Source organism: Dasypus novemcinctus, chromosome X (assembly GCF_030445035.2).
Source record: "Dasypus novemcinctus isolate mDasNov1 chromosome X, mDasNov1.1.hap2, whole genome shotgun sequence".
NCBI classification, from domain to species: domain Eukaryota; kingdom Metazoa; phylum Chordata; class Mammalia; order Cingulata; family Dasypodidae; genus Dasypus; species Dasypus novemcinctus.
In genome coordinates this window covers 129,409,782-129,430,661 of record NC_080704.1, presented here as the reverse complement: position 1 = coordinate 129,430,661, position 20,880 = coordinate 129,409,782, and the positions used below count along the sequence as shown (strand labels likewise).

At 42.4% G+C, this 20,880-nt stretch overlaps 1 protein-coding gene and 1 pseudogene across 1 annotated transcript in view; one reads left to right on the top strand and one right to left on the bottom strand.

Moving 5' to 3' along the window:
• Window positions 1-4,826: 4,826 nt before the first annotated feature.
• The window catches only part of STEEP1 (STING1 ER exit protein 1), a 49,907-nt gene continuing 33,853 nt past the window's right edge, over window positions 4,827-20,880 (top strand). Inside the window, exons 1-2 of the mRNA XM_058291361.1 lie at window positions 4,827-5,003; window positions 8,962-9,079. Coding sequence (XP_058147344.1) covers window positions 4,880-5,003; window positions 8,962-9,079 — 242 coding nt within the window. The 5' untranslated portion in view covers window positions 4,827-4,879. The remainder of the gene's footprint in view (window positions 5,004-8,961; window positions 9,080-20,880) is intronic.
• Window positions 19,266-20,832, bottom strand: LOC139438198 (neutral amino acid transporter B(0) pseudogene; annotated as a pseudogene).

Genomic DNA, 20,880 nt, shown 5'->3' with positions numbered 1-20,880 from the left:
TGAATTCTCTGTTGGAGCCTCAGAAGGAACCAGCCCTTCTGACACTTCAACTTTAGACCAGTGAGTCATCCTGGATTTCTGACCCTAGAACTGCAAGATAATACATTTGTGTTGTTTTAAGGCACGTGTTTGTGGTAATTTGTTACAGCAGCATGAGAAAACTTACACACATGGCCACAATGTTGCACTTGAGAATTCAAACCAGCCACATCTACCAGATTAGAGATCAGCAACACTACCTGTAATCTTTTGTTTGTTGGACATGCAAGCTATGAACTTTTTAAAAATATATTTTTCAGTGGTTGAAAAAATCAAAATAATAATATGCAATAATACTCAATGACAAGTGAAAATGATATGAAATTCAAACTTCAATGTCCATCAACAAAATTTTATTGGAACACAGCTATAATCTTTCATTTATTTATTGTCTATGTCTGCTTTTCTACTACAGTGGCAGAGCTAAGTAGCTGTGACGGAGACTATATGGTGATCTCATATCATGCTGCTGCTTAGATCACTACAATTTACAGTGACTCTGTTATAACACAATGGTGTTTTGAGTGCTGTATGTGTCACCATATTGTTTTTTATCAGTGCATTTTAATTTTTATCGGCACATACCCATCATGTCAAAACAAGAAAAAAAAATGAGTAAAGTGGACTTGGAATGCCATGCTTTTGATTCAAAGTGAAGTGTGGATTATTTGGTTTTTTAATTAGATGGCAAAGCATTGTGTTTTCTACAGCATGATACTATAGCTATGCTAAAAGATTATACTACATCAACACTACCAGACTAAGCACTCATCACAGTATTTCCAACTCTCAGGACAGCAATGGTCAGAAAAATTAGAAAATGTAAAACAAATCTTATCAGCAGAATTCTTCACAAAACTAAAAAATGAAAACAAGGCAACAACCAAAGTAATGTTTCTGAGTGGCTCCTTTGTTAACTGAGCAAGGAAAGCTATTTACTGATGGTGAGTTAATTAAATCATGTTTTATTGCAGCAACTGAAGACATGTGCCCAGGGAAAAGCAACTTGTTTCAGACCAGTAGCCTTCGACGAGAAAGAGTGAGGACTTTGGAAGCAACGTCTAGAGTCCATTAATAAACAAGGCAAGTGATTTCAAATGGTTTTCCTTGGCTCTAGATGAGTTGGCAGATGATGCTGATTCTGCTCAGTTGTTTACCTAAGGGGTCAATGCTGAGTTTAAAGTGGTGCGAATATTTTCAAAGAAATCAAGAAAATACTAAATCAGTACAGCCTGAAGTAGAATCTGCTAAGATGTGTTACAAATAAGGATAGGCTAGAAAAATGCTTAGTTGGACAAGTATATAAAGCTTCTGAAAATGTAAGTTCTTTAAATTCTATGGTTATTCATCGTATTATTAAATAGACGGTACTTTGCAGGAAAATATTTCAATCTATCATGTGCTATGAACCAGTGGTGTTGATGGTGAACTTCATTGGCTATCGTGGAATTAAACACCATCAGTTACAATAATTTTTATCAGAAATAGAAGTTGAATATTCTGACTTTCCCTACCAGCAGAGTTCAATGGCTGAGCAGTGGAAAAGTTTATTGGGAGTTTTTTTTAGCTCAGGGCTGACTGACATTTTTCTTAATAAGAAGAACCACCCTTAACTGAACACTGAATGGCTTTTAACTTTTGCTGTAGATTTCATAATGTTTCTTAATGAATTAAACCTAAAATTGCAAATCAAAACAGCACTTATATGTGAACCTTATACTGCAGTAAAGTCATTTTGACGACAACTAATGTTTGAATCATGCGTAATGTTGAGCTACTTTAATCACTTCCTGTGCCGTCCAAAGTTAAAAGAAAAAATGGGATCTCCTTTCTCACACAAGTTTACAGTGGGTACATTTTCTGAGCTCAAACTACAGTTCTAGTGGCATTTTTCAGACATTGATGCAAGTGAAAAGAACGTTTCTATATTTCAAAAAGTAACATAACTGGGCAATTAAAGAGTTTCCAGCTAAATTTCAATTGGAAATGATTAATCTGCAATGTAATGACATGCTAAAAGGTGAATATCAAGGGAAGAATCTAAGAGAATTCTATAAATGCTTTCTAAGAGATGAATATGCTCAATTAAAATCACGTGCTTGTAAATTGATATCAGTATTTGGAAGTACCTATCTGTGTGGAAAAAAAACATTTTCAAAGAGGAAGTACCTGAAATCTCATTACAGATCAGCATTAACAGATAAATATTTGTAACTGATTTTGGTGATAGGAAACACTCAGTGAAATATTATCCCACCTCAAAAAAGAATGCCATTCTTATTAGTAGGCCTGTGTATTAGTCAGCCAAAGAGGTGCTGATCCAAAACACCAGAAATCTGCTGGGTGTTATAAAGGGTATTTATTTGGGGTAGGAGCTTACAGTTACCAGGTCATAAAGCATAAGTTATTTCCCTCATCAAAGTCTATTTCCACATGCTGGAGTAAGATGTCTGCTGACGTCTGTGAGGGTTCAGGCTTTCTGGGTTCCTCTAGGCTCAGCCCCTCTGGTTCCTCCACAAGGTCAGCTATAGACTATCAGGTGAATGGCTCTGTCTCTTTTCCCGGAGCTCCAGCTTAAGACTTCAGCATTAAACTCCAACATCAGAAACCCTCAACTCTGTCCTTTGCCATGCCTTTTATCTGTGAGTCCCCACCCACCAAGGGGCGGGGACTCAATGCCCTAATGAAGTGGCCCAATTAAAGCCCTAATCATAACTCAATCAGGCCCAGGTACAGATCAGATTACAAACATAATCCAGCATTGGAATTCATAACCATATCAAACTGCTACAGCCTGTATTACAAAAAGAATTGTACTCAATTATGATTATATTTTAAATTTTGTCAGACTTCTGTGGAAATTTGTTTTCTCTTTTGTCATATAAGTACCTACATAATATCCTTGATTTTGCCTCTTGGCCTGCAAAACTTGAAATACATACTCTCTGACTCCTTACAGTAAAAGTTTGCCTACCCCTACACTAGACTAAGCCACATGCAGGGCGAGACTATATTTGGTTTTATGACTAATTAACCATTATATTGCACGGTACCTGATATACAGGAGAGGCTCAATAAATATTGAGTAACATGGAACCATAGCAATGCCATTGGACCAAGAGCTAAGGAGCAATCACTGTGAAGCTCTAAGACTTAATTAACCTCATGTTTCTTTTATACTTAATCCATGTGCATTTCAGGGCTAATAGATAATAGATTACTTTAAATTCTCATTGGTTTGGATGTTTACATGTGTATCTTGAACATTACACTTCTTCTGGCCGGCCTGTCAAGTTCCTCCTCACAAGCTCCTGTGGTCTGCAGTAAGGTTTCTCTTTAAAACTCCACTATTTGAAAAATAAACAAAATCCACTATTTGGTGCTGTCACTCAGATTATTGATGTTATCCAGTGTAAACAATCTCAATCTTGTTCTGGATTGCCCCAGGCTCCTGTTCTCCACAAAAAGAATTCTGAGAGACTTTTATGTGTTGAGGAAGGAAGGGTGGAAGATGGTCCCTTATTTTTGTGACATATGGGATCATTAAGATGCCCCTAGTTGCAAATCATTTACCTAATAAGGACCAGTATCCAGAATACCTAAAAAACTCTTACAACTCAACAACAAAAAGACAAATATCCCAATGGAAATATGGGCAAAGAATCTGAATAAACATTTTTCAAAGATATATAAATGGCCAATAAGCACATGAAAAGATACTCAACATCATTAGCCACCAGGAAGATGCAAATTGAAACCAAAATGAGAAACCATTTCACATTCACTTAAGATGGCTATAATAAAAAAGACAGACAATAATATCTGTTGGCAAGGATGTGGAGAAATCGGAGCCCTCATACCATTGCTGGTGGGTATATAAAATGGTGAAGTCACTTTGGAAAACAGTTTGGCAGTTCTTCACAAGATTTAACAAAAAGTTACTCTATGACCCAGCAATTTCACTCCTAGATATTTCCAAGATACTCAAAAACATTTGTTCACATACAAACTTGTACACCAATGTTCATAGCAGCTTATTTATAACAGCCAAAGTGGAAACAACCCAGATGTCCATCAACTGATGAATAAACAAAATATGGTACATATCCATTCAATGAAGTATTATTCAGTTATAAAAAGGAAGTACTGATTCATGCTACAACATGGATAAACCTTGAAAACATGCAAAGTGAAAGAAGACAGACACAGAAGGCCACACATTGTATGATTCCATTTTTATGAAACTGTCAGAACAGGCAAATCCGTAAGGACAGAATGTAGATTATTGGTTTGCAGGGGCTATACAGGGTTGGTTTTTGGGGTGATGAAAAGTTCTGGAATCAGACCAGTGGTGAAGGTTGTGCACCTTGTGAACATACTAACACCGATTTAAACACTTTAAAAAAGATGTATTTCATTTTATGTGAACTATATCTCAATTAATATCAAGATATTTCTACTTCATTAGGTACTTATCCTGAAGACAGCCATTAAAATAAAAATCATATTTAGAGGCACACTTACATGGGTGTATAGAATAATTAATTGTAAAATATTTTATATGTAAAAATTTTATAAATTATTACATAAATAAATAATTTAAATAGTAAGGGTATCCCAGCTAAACAAGTCCGAGCTAACTGAGGCCAAGGCAAGGAAGTTCTGGGCAGATCAGGGCGGCACCCCTGCATTTCTGCCTAACCGGACTACGGTGACTACGGAACACTACTACCGGCACGTGACCAGAGTAAAAGACCGGGGAAGGCGCAACGCGTGCGTGTGACGTCATTTTTGTGCGACGTCGGCTCTTGGAGTTGTTTCCGGACTCCTCTCCTGAGCTATGCCCAAGGTAGTGTCGCGGTCGGTAGTCTGCTCGGATACCCGGGACCGGGAGGAATATGACGACGGCGAGAAGCCCCTCCACGTCTACTATTGTTTGTGCGGCCAGATGGTCCTGGTGCTGGGTGAGTAGTCAGGAAATGAAAGGCGTCTGCAAGGAAGGGACCTTCGGGTTCTTGAGAGCGAACTGTTTATCGGGAGCCTTGTCTCATTGAAGATTGTTAGGCTTTTTCTCTCCATCAAAATCCTCCCTGTACATCCCCGCCCCACTCCAGGGCATCTTTGCTGTTTAACCTTGTGACTTTGTATCCATACCTCTCCTCCCTCAAAACTAAGCTACCTTCTTCAGAAAAAAATATCCGGTAACTAACTCCCATACCATTTTCTTAAAAAAAAAAATCGCTTCTAGAAACTTTACTTTCTGCTGGATACACGGATGCTATAATAGCTCTCATTTTAGAGCAAAAAATAAATAAAACCCCTCTCTTCCTACATTTCCCTTCAGCTATATCCCCATTTCTCTGCTTCTTTAATAGGACAGCTCCTCAAGGAGGTACCTATAATGGCTCTCTCTACATTCTCATTTCCCATTCCCTCTTTTTTCTTTTTTTTGAAATGGGTGAACTATTTTATTTTTATTTTTTATTTTTTGTCTTTATTTTTTTAATATTACATTAAAAAAAATTAGGTCCCTATATACCCCCCACCCCCTTCACCCCACTCCTCCCCCCATAACAACAACCTTCTCCATCATCATGAGACATTCATTGGGTTTGGTGAATACATCTCAGAGCACCGCTGCACCTCATGGTCAATGGTCCACATCATAACCCACACTCTCCCACGTTCCATCCAGTGGGCCATGGGAGGACATACAATGTCCGGTGACTGTCCCTGCAGCATCACCCAGGACAACTCCAAGTCCCGAAAATGCCTCCACATCTCATCTCTTCCTCCCATTCCTCACACCCAGCAGCCACCATGGCGACTTTCTCCACACCAGTGCCACATTTTCTTCGATTACTAATCACAATAGTTCATGAATAGTCCCATTCCCTCTTGACCCCAAGTCAAGCAGGTTTTCCTTCCCACCACACCACACCTAGGTTACTAATTGAACTCCATGTTGCCAGTTCCAGTAGACAATTACCGATGCTCATCTTAATCCCCCTCTCAGTAGCATTTGATGGAGATGATCATGTCCTCCTTGAATCCTTGAAATGCATTTTTTTTTTGTTTGCTTGTTTTAGGTACTGTACTATGATGGGGGATTGAACCCTGGACCTCGCATGTGGGAAACTGGCGGTCAACCGCTGAGCCACATCAGTTTTTTCACTTGTTTGCTGTTTTTTTTCTTTTAGGAGGCACGGGACCAAACCTGGGACCTCCCATATATGTGGGAAGCAGCACTCAACCGCTTGAGCCACATCTGGTCCCCGTAATGCTTTCTTTCTTTGCTTCTAATCCGTACTCTCCTGATTTTCCTCCTACCTCAAATTTTGCTCCTTCTCATGTATGGTTCCTTTTTCTCTCTCAGACTTTTAGGCATAGCAAAGACCTAGGGCTCTGTCCTCTGACCTATTCTCAATCTATACTTACTTTCTGGGTGATCTTAACCATTCCCAAGGTTTAAATACCCCCTCTGTGCTGAGTAGCTCTTCAAACTCCAAATTGCATCTTCAGCATTGCCACTTGGATGTCTAATAGCCTTCTCAAATACCTTATGTTCAAAATTGAATTTGTGATCTCCTACTCCCTGCCTTCCAAGTGTTCCTATCATAGTCTCTATTGCAATCAGTGGAGCCCCTCCAGCTATAACTCCATTTCTTTGCTTCTTTTAAAGCAAAATTCCTCGAAAAGAGTTTCTTAAATTGGCTGTCCCCACATCCTGATTTTCCATTCTTTTTTAATTAATAGAGAAGTAGTAGGTTTACAGAAACACTGTGCATAAAAATTGTACAGAATTCCCATACACCACCTGCATTCTATCTTGACCCCACTTTAGGCAATCTTCCCTTCCCTTCTCACCATCTAAACCATACCTAGGTTACTCACTGAATTCCATCCAGTAGCTTAGATAAAAAAACCTTGAACCATCCTTAACTCCTTTCTTTCTCATATCTTACATCTATCCTATCCATCAACAAGTCCTGCAGGTGTGTCCTTGAAAATCTTTACAGCATCTGCCCCTTCTTCCCTCCTCCATTTCTAACACTCTTGCCCAAGCCACCATCAATACTTAACCTGGATTGGTGCAATAGTCTCTTGCTTTCCCTGTCCCCACTCTTTTCTGTTTTCCACATAGCAGCCAGAGTCAATTTCCTGTTCACAACTAGTGCTTTCCTATTACCCCTAGAATAAAACCAAAGTTGATATCAAGACCCTAAACGATCAGGCCCTTAGCACCTCTCGGATTTCATTTCCTAACACTCTTCCCCTTGCTCACTGCACTAATTGGCCTTCTTGTTTTTCTCTACCATGTCAAAAATATTCCTGCCCCAGGGCCTTTGGACTTGGTGTTTCTTCTGTCTCGAACTTTTTTCCCTCAGTGCTCCCTCACTTCATTCAGGTCTCTGCTCAAACATCACTTCCTAAGAGAACTCTTCCCTGATTACCTCGTCTAAAATAGCGTCTGTGTTGCTCTTTGTCCTCTTACCTTGCCTAATTTTTCTTGGTAGCACTTATCACTATCTGGAATTGCTGTGTATCCTCTTACCCTGCCTAACTTTTGTTGTTGCTTTTAGGACTTGTCATTATCTGAAATCATATTATTTAGTTATTATTCTTAAAACTTTCTGCCTCCTCCAGTAGAATGTTAACTTTATCAGGGCAGCGACTTTGTCTGCTTTATTCTTAGCCGAATACCCAGCACAGTGTTAGAACAGTGCCTGGGACATACAGGACCCTCACATTTATTGAATGAATGAATGGTAAGGAGATGTGGAAAGAGCATAGGCTTTTTAAGCTGGGTCTGAATTCTTGTTCTACTTCATACTAGATGTCCAGCAGGTCTTTTACCCTTTCTTTTTTTTTTAAAAGATTTATTTTTATTTATTTAATTCCCCTCCCCTCCCCCGGTTGTCTGTTTTCTGTGTCTTTTTGCTGCGTCTTGTTTCTTTGTCTGCTTCTGTTGTCGTCAGCGGCACGGGAAGTGTGGGCGGTGCCATTCCTCGGCAGGCTGCTCCCTCCTTCGTGCTGGGCGGCTCTCCTTATGGGTGCACTCCTTGCGTGTGGGGCTCCCCTACGCGGGGCACTCCTTGCGCGCATCAGCACTGCGCTTGGGCCAGCTCCACACGGGTCAAGGAGGCCCGGGGCTTGAACCGCGGACCTCCCATGTGGTAGACGGACGCCCTAACCACTGGGCCAAAGTCCGTTTCCCATCTTTTACCCTTTCTAAGCTTCAGTTCAGTCCCCTTTATCTTTAAAGTCAGAATAATAAATGTCTACTTCAGTAGGTTTTTGTGAAGAGTGACGTGTTCTCTAATTGTCATCTTCACTTCCTAAATCACTGGTCACTTGACTTTCTCTGTGATCCTTTAGGTACTTGATTTGCATTATATTACTTTTCTGTCTGCTTTGTAACTGTACCTGATTTTTTTCCTGTACGTTTTCATTGTTTTCTGATCACAACTCATCCACCTGTGATGGGTCATTTGCATACTGTCTATATCATATCATTTATCCTCTTTCCTGAGCACTTATCCACCCCTAGCACTTGGTTGTCTCTTCTGATTCTAATATGTTATAATACAAGCCAGGTGTGCTATGAGCACAGAAATATGCCTAGCAAACTCAAAATTGCAGTGCTGGGAAGAACTTTGAGATAATATAATCCACTTGTCTTTCAAATGAGGAATAAGGTCGAAAAAGAGGAAATGATTTGCCAGAAACCACAAGGGCAGGAACAGGAGCTGGGATCAAAATCCAAATCTCCTGACTCCAAGTCATTTTTAGTTGGAAAATTCAATAAGCATAGCAATTACAGTGAAAAATTACAGTGTCAAAGGCCCCACTGAAAATTTCTCATTGTCTTGGGGTATTTCTCAGTGGCTCTAGTGACCAAATATTTCTCTGTTCCTTCAGACTGTCAGTTAGAGAAATTGCCCATGAGGCCCCGGGATCGGTCCCGTGTGATTGATGCTGCCAAACATGCCCACAAGTTTTGTAACACAGAAGACGAGGAGACTGTGTATCTCCGGAGGTAAGAGATTAATGCTCTATATTTAGGATTTCCCTATTGTGTTGGGGTCTAGTTCTGAGGAATGAATTTTCCATCTAGGGCTGGACAGTCCTCCAGTTGGGCCCAGTACTTTGTGGTAGTTCTTTTACTTCTGTTAATGTAGCAATATTTTCATTGTACTTTGTTGAAATGATGTGATTCTGTTACTATTTGGGAGCTATTATTTTGCCTTTTTTGTAAGTAGAATTGGTTCAAGCAATTGTAAGCTTTTGGAGCATACTGGATGCCAGGCACTAAGGTAAGGGGCTGGATCTGTGAACATGAGTAATATATGGTTCCTACCATTAAAGAGCTCATGGCTCAGCGAGGGAACAAACTACCTATTATTATATGATAGAATATTGGGATTTGAGCAAATGGCTATGGGAAAACAGGTGTATGGGGGCCATTCTTCCTGACGGGGGGTCAGGAAAGGCTCCAAAAGGGGGGTGGCATTTGTGTTGGGCCTTGGCTAGGATTTCACTAGTAGATGAGAGGGATGAAGAGCATTCTAGGTAGAGAGAAAATGGAAGCATTACAAGCATTAAACATAGGGTATTTGGGAAGTTTGAATAGTCCTTAGTGGTGGGAGCACAGCTTACTTTGCAAGATGGTGTTCATGTATACTGATTGATGACTGTAAAATGCTAAGGAAGACAAATTTGGAGTTTATGCGTGGACAATGAAATGCCATTGGCTTTTTAAGCAAGTGGGTGACATGGTTAGATCTCTTTTAGATTTGGGAGTGCTTGGTGTCTATGAGGAATTGAAACCAGGGAGGGGATAAAATTACATAGCAAGAGTGTGGCTCAGGAAGAAGTGAAAACTAAAGATGCGATTCTGGGAAACACTGGCATTTTAAAAATCAGACAAAAGAATTGGAACAGAACCAGGTGAACCTGGGGGTGGGGAAGACAAGAAAGGGGAGAGTTTTAAGAGGGTGGGTGTGTCTGTGTGTGTTGGCGAGGAGGCTCATCAACAGGTACCAAATGTCACAGAGAGGTCAATCCTAGGGGATTAAGAAGTTCATCCATTCATTCAACAGAAGTTTCATTTACTGAGCTCCTACTGTGTGCCAGGTACTGTCCTAGAAGCCAGGATATACCAGTAAACAAGCTCTTGTGGAGCTTATATTCTAGTATTGAACCAGGAAAAGCTACAGGCTGACAGTTGCTGGGTTGCTTTCAGTAGCAAATCAGGTATCAAGCACCATTGTGACAATGAGGCTTCTAGAATTGTGAGATTGAAGAGAAAATTGGTTATATATATGATACAAGCAGGAGGCAGATTATAAAGCTTATAAAATTCACAAAGGCAGGTCTTCCAGGAAGCATCAGAAAACACTCCATTAGTGTATAAGAAGGTTTAGAGATAACATACCCTATCTAAGGCTAATCCATTTTCCTGTGCTTGGTCTCCCTCCATAACTGTTATTTAGGTTTCTGATTTTGAAAATTACCTGTCTTTAGGGTAACCAAAATATTCATCAGGGTCTTCATTTAATAACGTATCTAACAAGACAATTAAGCCACAGACTCCTATGGCACCATAAGGCAGATGCCCTCACTTCTAATCCAGAAAACTGCTGGGTAACCCTAGACTGAAGTAGAAACCCAGACTCTGGTCAGCCTAATCCTGGAGGTGATCCAGCTTCAGGCCCAGCCTTGGTGCCAGTTACTGTCCAGGCTGGTGGCCTCTGGTCAAGTGAATCTGTTGGACCACAAAGTTCTTAAGAGTTTATCAGGAAGTTTCCCTCTTGGCTGACAGTTCCTGCTCCATCATGAACAGTTTTTCCAAGGGCCTACTCTAGTGTGCTCCTTGTTGGCCAGGGAGGAATTTCAGTCTGCTCTTCCCCTTTGCCTTCTTTATCCAGCAGATTATGGGGAGCACCTATTACTGAAAATGTGCCCTACACATGCTCCGGAGCCTAACACTTTCCACTTCCAAGTCTCTCCATTCTAAGGTAACCCTTCTTTTAACACTATCATTCCCTAGGATTTTCTTTCCCTTCATCCACCACTTCCCCATGTGTGGCTCCAGTGGGTGTTTTCTGTCCATATCTTTGTTGCCCATAGCTTCCTTGATACTCTCTCCTTGATTTCTGTGAAGCTACTCTTGTGAGTCTCTGTCTATTTCTTTGGCCTTCTCAGTCTTCTTATGGATTCATATTATTCTGCCTGTCCCTTAAATGTTGGTATTCCCCAGAGTTCTGACCTTGATTTTGTTCCCTCTCTCTTTATACTCTTCTTGGGCATTCTCATCACTGTCCTTGGCATCAGGTACACTTACATGCAGATGACTTTAAAAATTGAGATCAGCCTACATTTTTCTCTTGTACTCCAGAACTTTGTATCTAGTTGCCTACTCTGTGTCTTCATCTGCAAGTCCTACCTCAGAGCCAATATGACCAAAGCCTAACTCATTATTTCACTGCTGTGGAAAATACAGCATGATGAGATTGATTTACTCATCATCACTGTAACACTCCTCAATTATACTCTCCTATGTAATAGTATTTGTGAGGTTAGGGTTCATATTCTAGCCCCTTCCCCAATAACTAAGATTTTGCACATGACTCATCTTTTGCCAAGCAAAAGGGATATAAGTAGAAGTTGTTGGGTGAGGCTTCTAAGGAAAGCCCATGTTACTCTTCTTTTTTTTTTTTTAACGATTTATTTTATTTATTTATCTCTCCCTATCCCCTAATTGTTTGCATTTGCTGTGTCTATTCATCTTTGTTTCTTTAGGGGGCATTGGGAACTGAACCCAGGACCTCCGATGTGGGAGGGAGGCACCTGTATTAGCTAGCCAAAAGGGGTGCTGATGCAAAATACCAGAAATCTGTTGGCTTCTATAAAGGGTATTTATTTAGGGTAGGAGCTTACAGATACCGGGCCATAGAGCATGAGTTACTTCCCTCACCAAAGTCTATTTCCATGTGTTAGAGCAAGATGGCTGCCAACATCTGCCAGCATTTGGGCTTCCGGGGTTCCTCTCTTCACAGGTCAAGCTTCTCTCTGGGCTCAGTCCTGTTTTCTCCACAAGGCCAGCTATAGTCTATGAGGCTCTGTAGGGTTTGCCTCTCTCCACAAGGCCAGCTGTAGACTATCAGGCAGATGGCTCTGTCTCTCCCTGGGGTTTCTGCTGTGTCTAAGGAGCCATCTCTATTCCTCTGTTTTCTTCTCCTGGCTCAGGTCCTTTCTTCCTGGGGCTTGCTTCTCTTTCCTCTGTGTGCTTACTTCCCAGGGCTCCAGCTCAAGACTCTAGCATCAAACTTCAAATCAAAATTCCAACATCAAAATCTTTTTACTCTTTCCTTTGCCATGCCTTTTATCTGTGAGTCCCCACCCACCAAGGGGTGGGGACTCAATGCCCTACTGACGTGGCCCAATCAAAGCCCTAATCATAATTTAATCATGCCCAGGTACAGACCAGTTTACAAACATAATCCAATATCTCTTTTTGGAATTCATAACTATATCAAACTGCTACAGCACCTAATTGCTTAAGCCACCTCTGTTCCCTGCTTTGTTGTGTCTCTCATTATGATTTTCTTCTTGTGTCTCTTGTTGCGTCATCTTGTTTCTGCTTGCCACACCTGCCTGTTATGCTGGCTTGCTGTCTTCTTTAGGAGGCACTGGGAACTGAACCACGGACTTCCCATGTGGTTGGCAGGAACCCAATCACTTGAGCCACATCTGCTTCCCCCTTGTTTCTCTTTTATCCTTATTCCTTCCTGTTTTTAGGAAACTAGACATGATAAATGGAGCACCAGCAGCCATCCTGGGACTGAGAAGGAAAAGCCACAAGAATTTCAGGGCCTTTACCATCTATCCTTGAGTCCCTAACCAATGCCAGGAGCCATCTTCCTCTGGACATCTTTTAATGAGAGAACAAACTCTCATTAAACTCTCATCTGACTGCCATTGCAGTCAGAGCTCTGTTTCTAGCAGCCAAATACAATTCCTTGATTTCTTCCTCTTATAATGAATGACACCATCATTCATGTCCATGCAGTGGCCCAAGCCAGAAATCTGGGGTGGGGGTTAGGGGGTGTCATTCCTCACTTTGACTCACTCCTCCTCTTGCTGCCTCGCCTGGCCATCTCTTGCATACATCCAGTCACTCACCATGTCCTATTGATTCTACCTTCTAATCTCTTGTGGCTGTTCCCTCCTGTTCAGCCCTGCTATCCTGCTATCATTCAGGTACTCAACCTCATTTGATTGAGCTATTGAAGTGACCTCTCAACTGTTCTTTTTGCCTTTGGTTTTGCTCTCCTCCAATCTGTCCTCCACTGCCTGAGTTAGTTCAAATGCATATTGTCAGTCCATTGCTTAAAATCTTACAGTGACTCTTTACCTACAACAGTAGCTTTCAAACATTTTTAGGCAATGGGTCCTTTCTTCAAATGAAGTCTTACCTGGAAGTATAAATGACCCTAAAGCAGGAAGCTGCTCTGATTAGTGAAGAGTCAAACCCAATCTATTAAGAACTCATTCACCTTTCTCCGTGCTGTTTCACTTAGAGGTTATTATGGAACATGACTTTAAAATTCCTTGTTAACAGGATAAAATCCAAGCCCAAAGATCCTCTAAGATCTGGCTTTGGTCTACCTGTTAATCCTCATCTTCTGGTATTCTTATTCTTTTTTTAAAAGGAAAACAATAAACATTTCTCATCTCCCATGGTTTCTGTTGGTCACGAATTCAAGAGCAACTTAGCTGGTGGTTGTGTTCAGAATGTTGGCCTTAGGTTCAGTCATCTGAAGGATTGATTAGGGCCAAAGGTTCTGCTTTCAAGGTGGCTCACTCACATGGCTGGCAACTTAGTACTGACTGTTGGTAAGAAGCCTCAGTTCCTCACCACAAGGATCTTCCCATAGAGCTCCTGGATTACCATCACAACATGTCAGCTGGTTTCCCACAGAGTGAATAATCCAAGAGAGCACAAGGCAGAAGCTACAATGTCTTTTATGATCTAGCTTCAGAATCACACACCATCATTCTGCAGTGTCCTATTGGTGAGGGGCTGCACAAGGACTTGACTACCAGGGACAGGGATCTGGGGGGCCATCTTAGGGGCAAGCTACCACAGCCAGGGAAAAGGCTTCATTTCATTTACAGCCACAGAGTGTTACCATAGATTCCTGTAGATTCAGGGTAGGAAAGAAATGTCAAGGTCACTTAGTCCAAACCTCTAGCTCATGTTTATCACTTCTGAATAATTATACCACTTAAAAGCCTGTCTCATTGACATTAGAATCTCAGCATCTCAAAAGATGAACTTTCTGAAAACAGGAAACCTGACTTATTCTTCTGAAACCTTTAAGACATCTTGCCTGCTCCTTGACACATAGTTAGAAATAGGTAAATTTTTATAGCTCAGACAAATTCCTGATTGTCAATTGGCACTTGAAGATAAACTCATTGGTAAATATGAAGTCCCCTTTAATTTAATATTTCTGTGTGTTTTGAAAGCCCAGGCCTCTGGGATTGGCTGACTCCAGGATTCTAGGAGAAGTCAGTAATGTGGTGAATCTCATCCTTCAGGCTAAAGTTAAATTTAGAGCCTCAATAGGAAACAGATGGGATATATAGAACAGACAATATTTCTGGTGCCCTAGTTCAGTGATGTTAGTGAGTTGGAACACATTTGACAGAAGTAATGCTTGTAAATGAAGAGGTCGACTGTCAGAGATGGTGGAGAACACAGTCTTTGGAGTTACACACCAACAGTACCACTTTATGATTTTGGATAAGTCATCTAACCTCTCTGAGCCCCAGTTTCCTTATCCCTCTACCAGGATAATAATACTCATGTGTTGTCAAAGAGCAACTGGAACATTCCTACATACCAGAGGAACCATAAATAGTTATTACCACTTTGGAAAGTACTTTAGCAACATCTGTTATAGTTGGCTACACACATACACACCAGCAATTCTACTCTTAGTATGCACTTTAAAGTAGTGCTCAACCCTGGCCTTGTGTAAGAACCAACCAGAGGTTTTCTGTTTTATATATTTTTCCCTCAGTGCCTCAGCTCAACCCTCAAAGATTTATGTATTTTTATTGCTACAATTAACATGAATTATAATTAAACTCACCATGTTAAAGTATACATTTAAACAGATATTACTATATTCACAAGAGGTGTAACCATCATCGCTAATTCCAGAACATACTAATTAGAACTTACTCCCCATTCCCTCCTCCTCCAACCAACCCTCTGGCAACCACTAATCCACTTTCTGTTCCTATGGATTTGCCTATTCTGTATTTTTCATAAAAATGAAATCATACAGTATGTGGTCTTTTCTGTCTGGTTTCTTTCACTTAGCATACTGTTTTCAAGTTTCATCCATGTATCAATATTTCATCCCTTTTTATGACTGAATAATTTTCCATTGTATGGATATACCATTATCCATTGGTCATTTGATAGACATTTGAGTTATTTCACTTTTTGGCTATTTGAATAATTCTGCTAGGAACACTGGAATACATGTTTTTGTGTGAACATAGGTTTTCAGTTGTTTTGGATACCTAGAAGTAGATTTAATGGGTCTTATTGGTATTTCTGTGTTTAACCTTTTGAGGAACTGCCAAACTGGCTACACAATTTTATAGTTCCCACTAGTAATGTATCAGGGGTCCAGTTTTTCACATCCTCATCACCATGTGTAATGGCTGGGAATTGAACCAGGAACCTTGCATGCGAGAAGCCAACGCTCAACCACTGAGCCACATCAGCTTCCCTGAGTTGTTTTTTTTCATTTGTTTTTCTTGTTGGTTTTTGTATTTTCAGGAGGCAGTGGGAACTGAACTCAGGGCTTCCGATATGGTAGATGGGAACCCGATTGCTTGAGCCACATCTGCTTCCCTGTCTGTCTTTTTAATTGTAACCATCCTAGTGGATGTGAAGTGGATTCTCATTTTGGTTTTGATTTGCGTTTTCCTAGTGGCTAATGATGTTGAGTATTTTTTCATGTGCTTATTGGCCACTTACGTATCTTCTTTGGAGAAATGTTTATTCAAGTTCTCTTCCCATATTTTAGTTGGGTTGTTTGTCTTTTTGTTATGGAGTTGTAAGAGGTCTTTATATATTCTAGATATTAAATCCTTATCATATCTATGATTTGCAACTTTTCTCATTCTGTAGGTTTTTGTGCTTTCTTGGTAATGGCCTTTTATGCACAAAAGTTTTAAATTTTGATTAATCCAGTTTATCTTTTTTTTTCTATTGTTGCCTGTGCTTTTGGTGTCATGTCTAAGAGTTCAGTGCCAAATCCAAGGTCATGAGGATTTATTGCTATGCCTTCTTCAATAGCATGCACAAGCTTCCTATGCCCTTCTAGCAGCCCACTTTATATTCTTTTTTTTAAAAGATTTATTAATTTATTTACTCCCCCCCTTGTGTCTTGTTCCATTCTGTCTTTTCTCTGTGTCCATTCACTGAGTGTGTTTTCTGTATCTGCTTGTCTCTCTTTGTTGCTGCGGCAGCTCTCCATGGCGCGCAGGCCAGCCTGCCCTCACAAGGCCCTGGGACACGAACCAAGGACCTCCCATATGGTAGACAGGAGCCCAACTGACTGAGCCATAGCTGTTTCCCACTTTATATTGTTCTTTTTTTTTTTTTATTCATGACATTTTTTTTAAATTTATTTTTTTATTACATTCAGAAAATATGAGGTCCCCATATACCCCCCACCCCCCTCACCCCACTCCTCCCCCCATAGCAACAATCTCCTCCATCATCATGAGACAGTCATTGCATTTGGTGAATACATCTCTGAGCACCGCTGCACCTCATGGTCAGTGGTCCACATCATAGCCCACACTCTCCCACGTTCCATCCAGTGAGCCATTGGAGGACATACAATGTCTGGTAATTGTCCCTCCAGCACCACCCATTTATGTTCTTGCCACAGATGACATCTTTATACATTTTGTGTCCAAAACCATAGATTTATCATTACTTTTTCTGCATTCACATTTTAGATCCTGTAAGAGGTCAAAAGTGGAACTACCAACAGAAAATAAGAGTACTGGCATTTACATTTACCCACGTAGGGAGATAAAAATATTCTGGAATTAGACAGTGATGATGGTTGCACAATCTTATGAGTATACTAAAATCCAGTGCCAGTACTTTTGTATTTTTGGATTGTAACTCCACTTTTTACTTCTTACGTGATCCAAAATACATACGTGTAAAAAGTAATTATGAATCTATGGTATTGGGCACACAGTGCATAAAGATGTAATTCGTGACAAGAACAACATAAAGGGGGATGACAGTGTTATAGGAAGATGGTTTGCATATGCCATTGAATACCTAGAACTATGAAAAAGGAGAAGAAAGAGAAATAAAGGGGAAAAAACGAAAGAAAACATTTTTCCCATTCTTCGCAGATTGGCTCTGTGCCCTTCAGAGTTTACCCTGCCTAACAGTGAGGCTGAAGAGAAGTCTGAGTCAAAAAACGTAGGGTCCTCTCCATTTTTTTCTGAGCTTGTGTCTTGTCCTGATCATGCTCTCTTGGCCTTATGAATTCCCCATTTTTACTTGTATTTTCTGAATGTTCCTCTTTCCCTAGGAAATTCAGTCTTTCCTCCCAGTCCTGGGTGCTCTACTGTACGTCTTAAAGATGGTTATCCTTTGCTGCAGGCAGCTGCAGTTTCATTGTTTTCTTACAGTGTTAGCTGCCCTGTGAACCACTTCTGTGGCCAGAGGAAGTTCTGAGACTGGAGAGACGAAGGCGAGTGTCCTGGTCTTTCAGGCTGCCACCAGACAGATTGGTACAGGTATACATGCACTCAAATATGCACATAAGGGTTATTCTGCTCCCTCCTGAACTGGGACCAGAGACCCACACTGGGAACGTGGGCTGGCTCTACACTGAGCTGGAAAGGGGTGGGGGAATAGCTAGCAAAGGCACCATGAGATTTTCCTACCATTTTTATTTTTTTATTTTTTAAAGATTTATTTTTTATTTATTTCTTTCCCCTTCCTCCCGCCCCCCCAGTTGTCTGCTCTCTGTCCATTTGCTGTGTGTTCTTCTGTGACCACTTCTATCCTTATCTGTGGCACTGGGAATCTGTGTTTCTTTTTGTTGCGTTATCTTGTTGTGTCAGCTCTCCGTGTGTGCGGCACCATTCTTGGGCAAGCTGCACTTTCTTTCGCACTGGGCGGCTCTCCTTACGGGGCACACTCCTTGCACTTGGGGCTCCCCTATGCGGGGGACAGCCCTGCGTGGCAGGGCACTGCTTGCATGCATCAGCACTGTTCATGGGCCAGCTCCACACAGGTCAAGGAGGCCCGGGGTTTGAACCGTGGACCTCCCATGTGGAAGGTGGACGCCCTATCCATTGGGCCAAGTCTGCTTCCCTCCTACCATTTTTAAATAGTCTTTTTCTTGATTTGGCACTACCTAGTTTCTATAACCCTTTAACTGTTTTCTGGAGCTCTGAGAAGGATAATTCTGCCTCTATTTTTTTGCTTGTTGTTTAAAACTTATATGGGGGGATGGAACTCTAGAGCATCACACTTAGTCATCTTGGTATGTCTTTCTCCCCCTGTTTTCTTCTAAGAGTTTTTTTTTTTTTTAATTAACACACAATTTTATTGCTAAAAAATGTCCTTTGGAGTGACAGCAGTATTTGTCCTTGACCTCCCCCTCCCCAGGGTTCCTAGGAGTATTTGTTACTGGGGAAAGAACAGAGGGCCAGGGGACAGGGTGAGGCATACTGTGGAGAGTAGATGGTGATAGGAGTTTCACACCTCTTCTGTGTACACTTGCACACATACACACAACATAGCCCAGCTACAGCCACCAACAATAACCAGCAAAGGAGCCAGCCTCACAACCAGAACAGCCTTCCCCTCAAAGGGGGTAGAATCCATGTGGTGACCTGTGCTTTGGGGAGCCCTGGTAGGCTCCGGGGGTGAGGGTGGGGGGCAGTTATTTCTCCATCTTGCTGTTCCCTAGCCTTAGGTGAAGGACAAGAGTGGAGGACTGGGAAGGTGTGGGGAAGACACCTTCATATCAACATATACCCCAGTAGCAAAGCCTCCCAGATCTGATGTTGGGAGCAGGGCTGTCTGGGACCCCCTAGAGCCCCAGTTTGTCCATCTATCCCTCATGATCCTAGTGTCCAAAATAGGTTTACATGACCGATTCCTTCTCTCAGCCTGTCGGCATCCCCAGCAGGCCCTGGACAGTGTGGGAGGAGGGATTCCCTTCCTCGGTGGGGACTGGCAGTGGAGCCAGGGGCATCTTGCTCTTCACCTGGATGAGCTCGGGCATCAAGCTCCTTGCCTCTGTGTGGTCGGCATAACTGGAGGAGCACCGCCCCAAGGGTGTCACCTTCCACGCTGATGATGGTACAGGAATGGTCCACTAGCTAGTCCACAGCCTAGATCAAAGAGAGCTTGTGAACAGGCAAGCTGATGACTTCAAGGATGATGCCAGAGTGAGGACACTTCCAGCAGGGATGCCTGCTTCCCCCATACTGGGTGCTGTGATGGTGATCAGAGTGACTTATCTTCTTGAGGTCCTGGGGTTTCTGCTTGAGCTGTACAATGAACACTGCAGCCATACAGTGGAAGAGGGCAGCACTGCCCATGTTGACCGTGGCCCCGATGGGCAAGATGAAGGGGCTGATAGGCTTGGACATGCTGTTCTCCTCCATGTACTTCATCATCAGTGGGAGTGTAGTGGACCTGGGGGAGATCCTGAAGGTGGTGGCCAGCAGGGTCATGATGCCCTAGAGGAAGCGGAAGGGGTTTTTGCTGGTGAAGAGGAAGTAGATGAGGGGCAGAACCAGGGCCATGAATGGCATGGCCCAGCAGGCAGCACAAGATATACTTGCCAAGACTGGCAAAGAACATCGCCACAGTCTTCCTGGCCACCAAGAACAAGATGTCCATGGGGCACACCACATGATCCCAGAGACCAGCTCCATGGTGGCATCATTGAAGGAGTTAAAGAAGTGGATGCATCTCTCCCTTGGGCCCAGTTACTGCAGGGCCACACCAAAGATGGTGGTAAACACCACCAGGCCCAGAATGTTCATGCCTTCCATCTCACCCCGTCTTCACCAAGGTTCTGTTCTGGATTCTGTTGATCCATTTTGGTTCATAGGAGGTAGTGTATGAATGGAAGGCTGCCGATACCAGGTTGGAGGGCAAGATATTTCTCACAAGATCCAAGAACGAATTGAGCACTTCCTTGCTGGGGGCCACCTTGGCCATGCCAGTGTCTCCTATGAAGATGTTGATGGTGGCAAAGGCAGTGCCTGGCTGCGGTGCCAGCACCAAGCTCATGCCAAGTGCTGATGAGAGCAGTGTGGTGATCAGGAAAAAGAGAGTGGTGCCCAGGCAGCTGAGCATGCTCAGGTCCAGGCTGGCGGTGCCGTGGACCAGGCTGCATAGCAGCAGCAGCAGCAGCAGCAAGGTTATTCTGAGCATGCACAACTGCAGCTCACCCGGGAAGAAGGCCACCAGGCCCGTGGGGCCCAGCGCAAGCACACCACCGACCCCTGACATCCCCAGCCCCAGCACCATGGCTACCACCATCAGCAGCACCTGCAGGTTGGTGCAAAGGCAGCAGCATACCTAGTCTTGGGAATGGCAACTTCTGCCTGCCACTGAGCTTTGGTCTTCTGTGGGGACCACCGCCAGGGTGCAGCCACAAACCCCTTGTGGTCTCCCTTAGGAGGATTGGCAACCATGATGAGATGCATCCTGGTTGCTTAGCCCCTGGAACTTGGGGCTCCTTC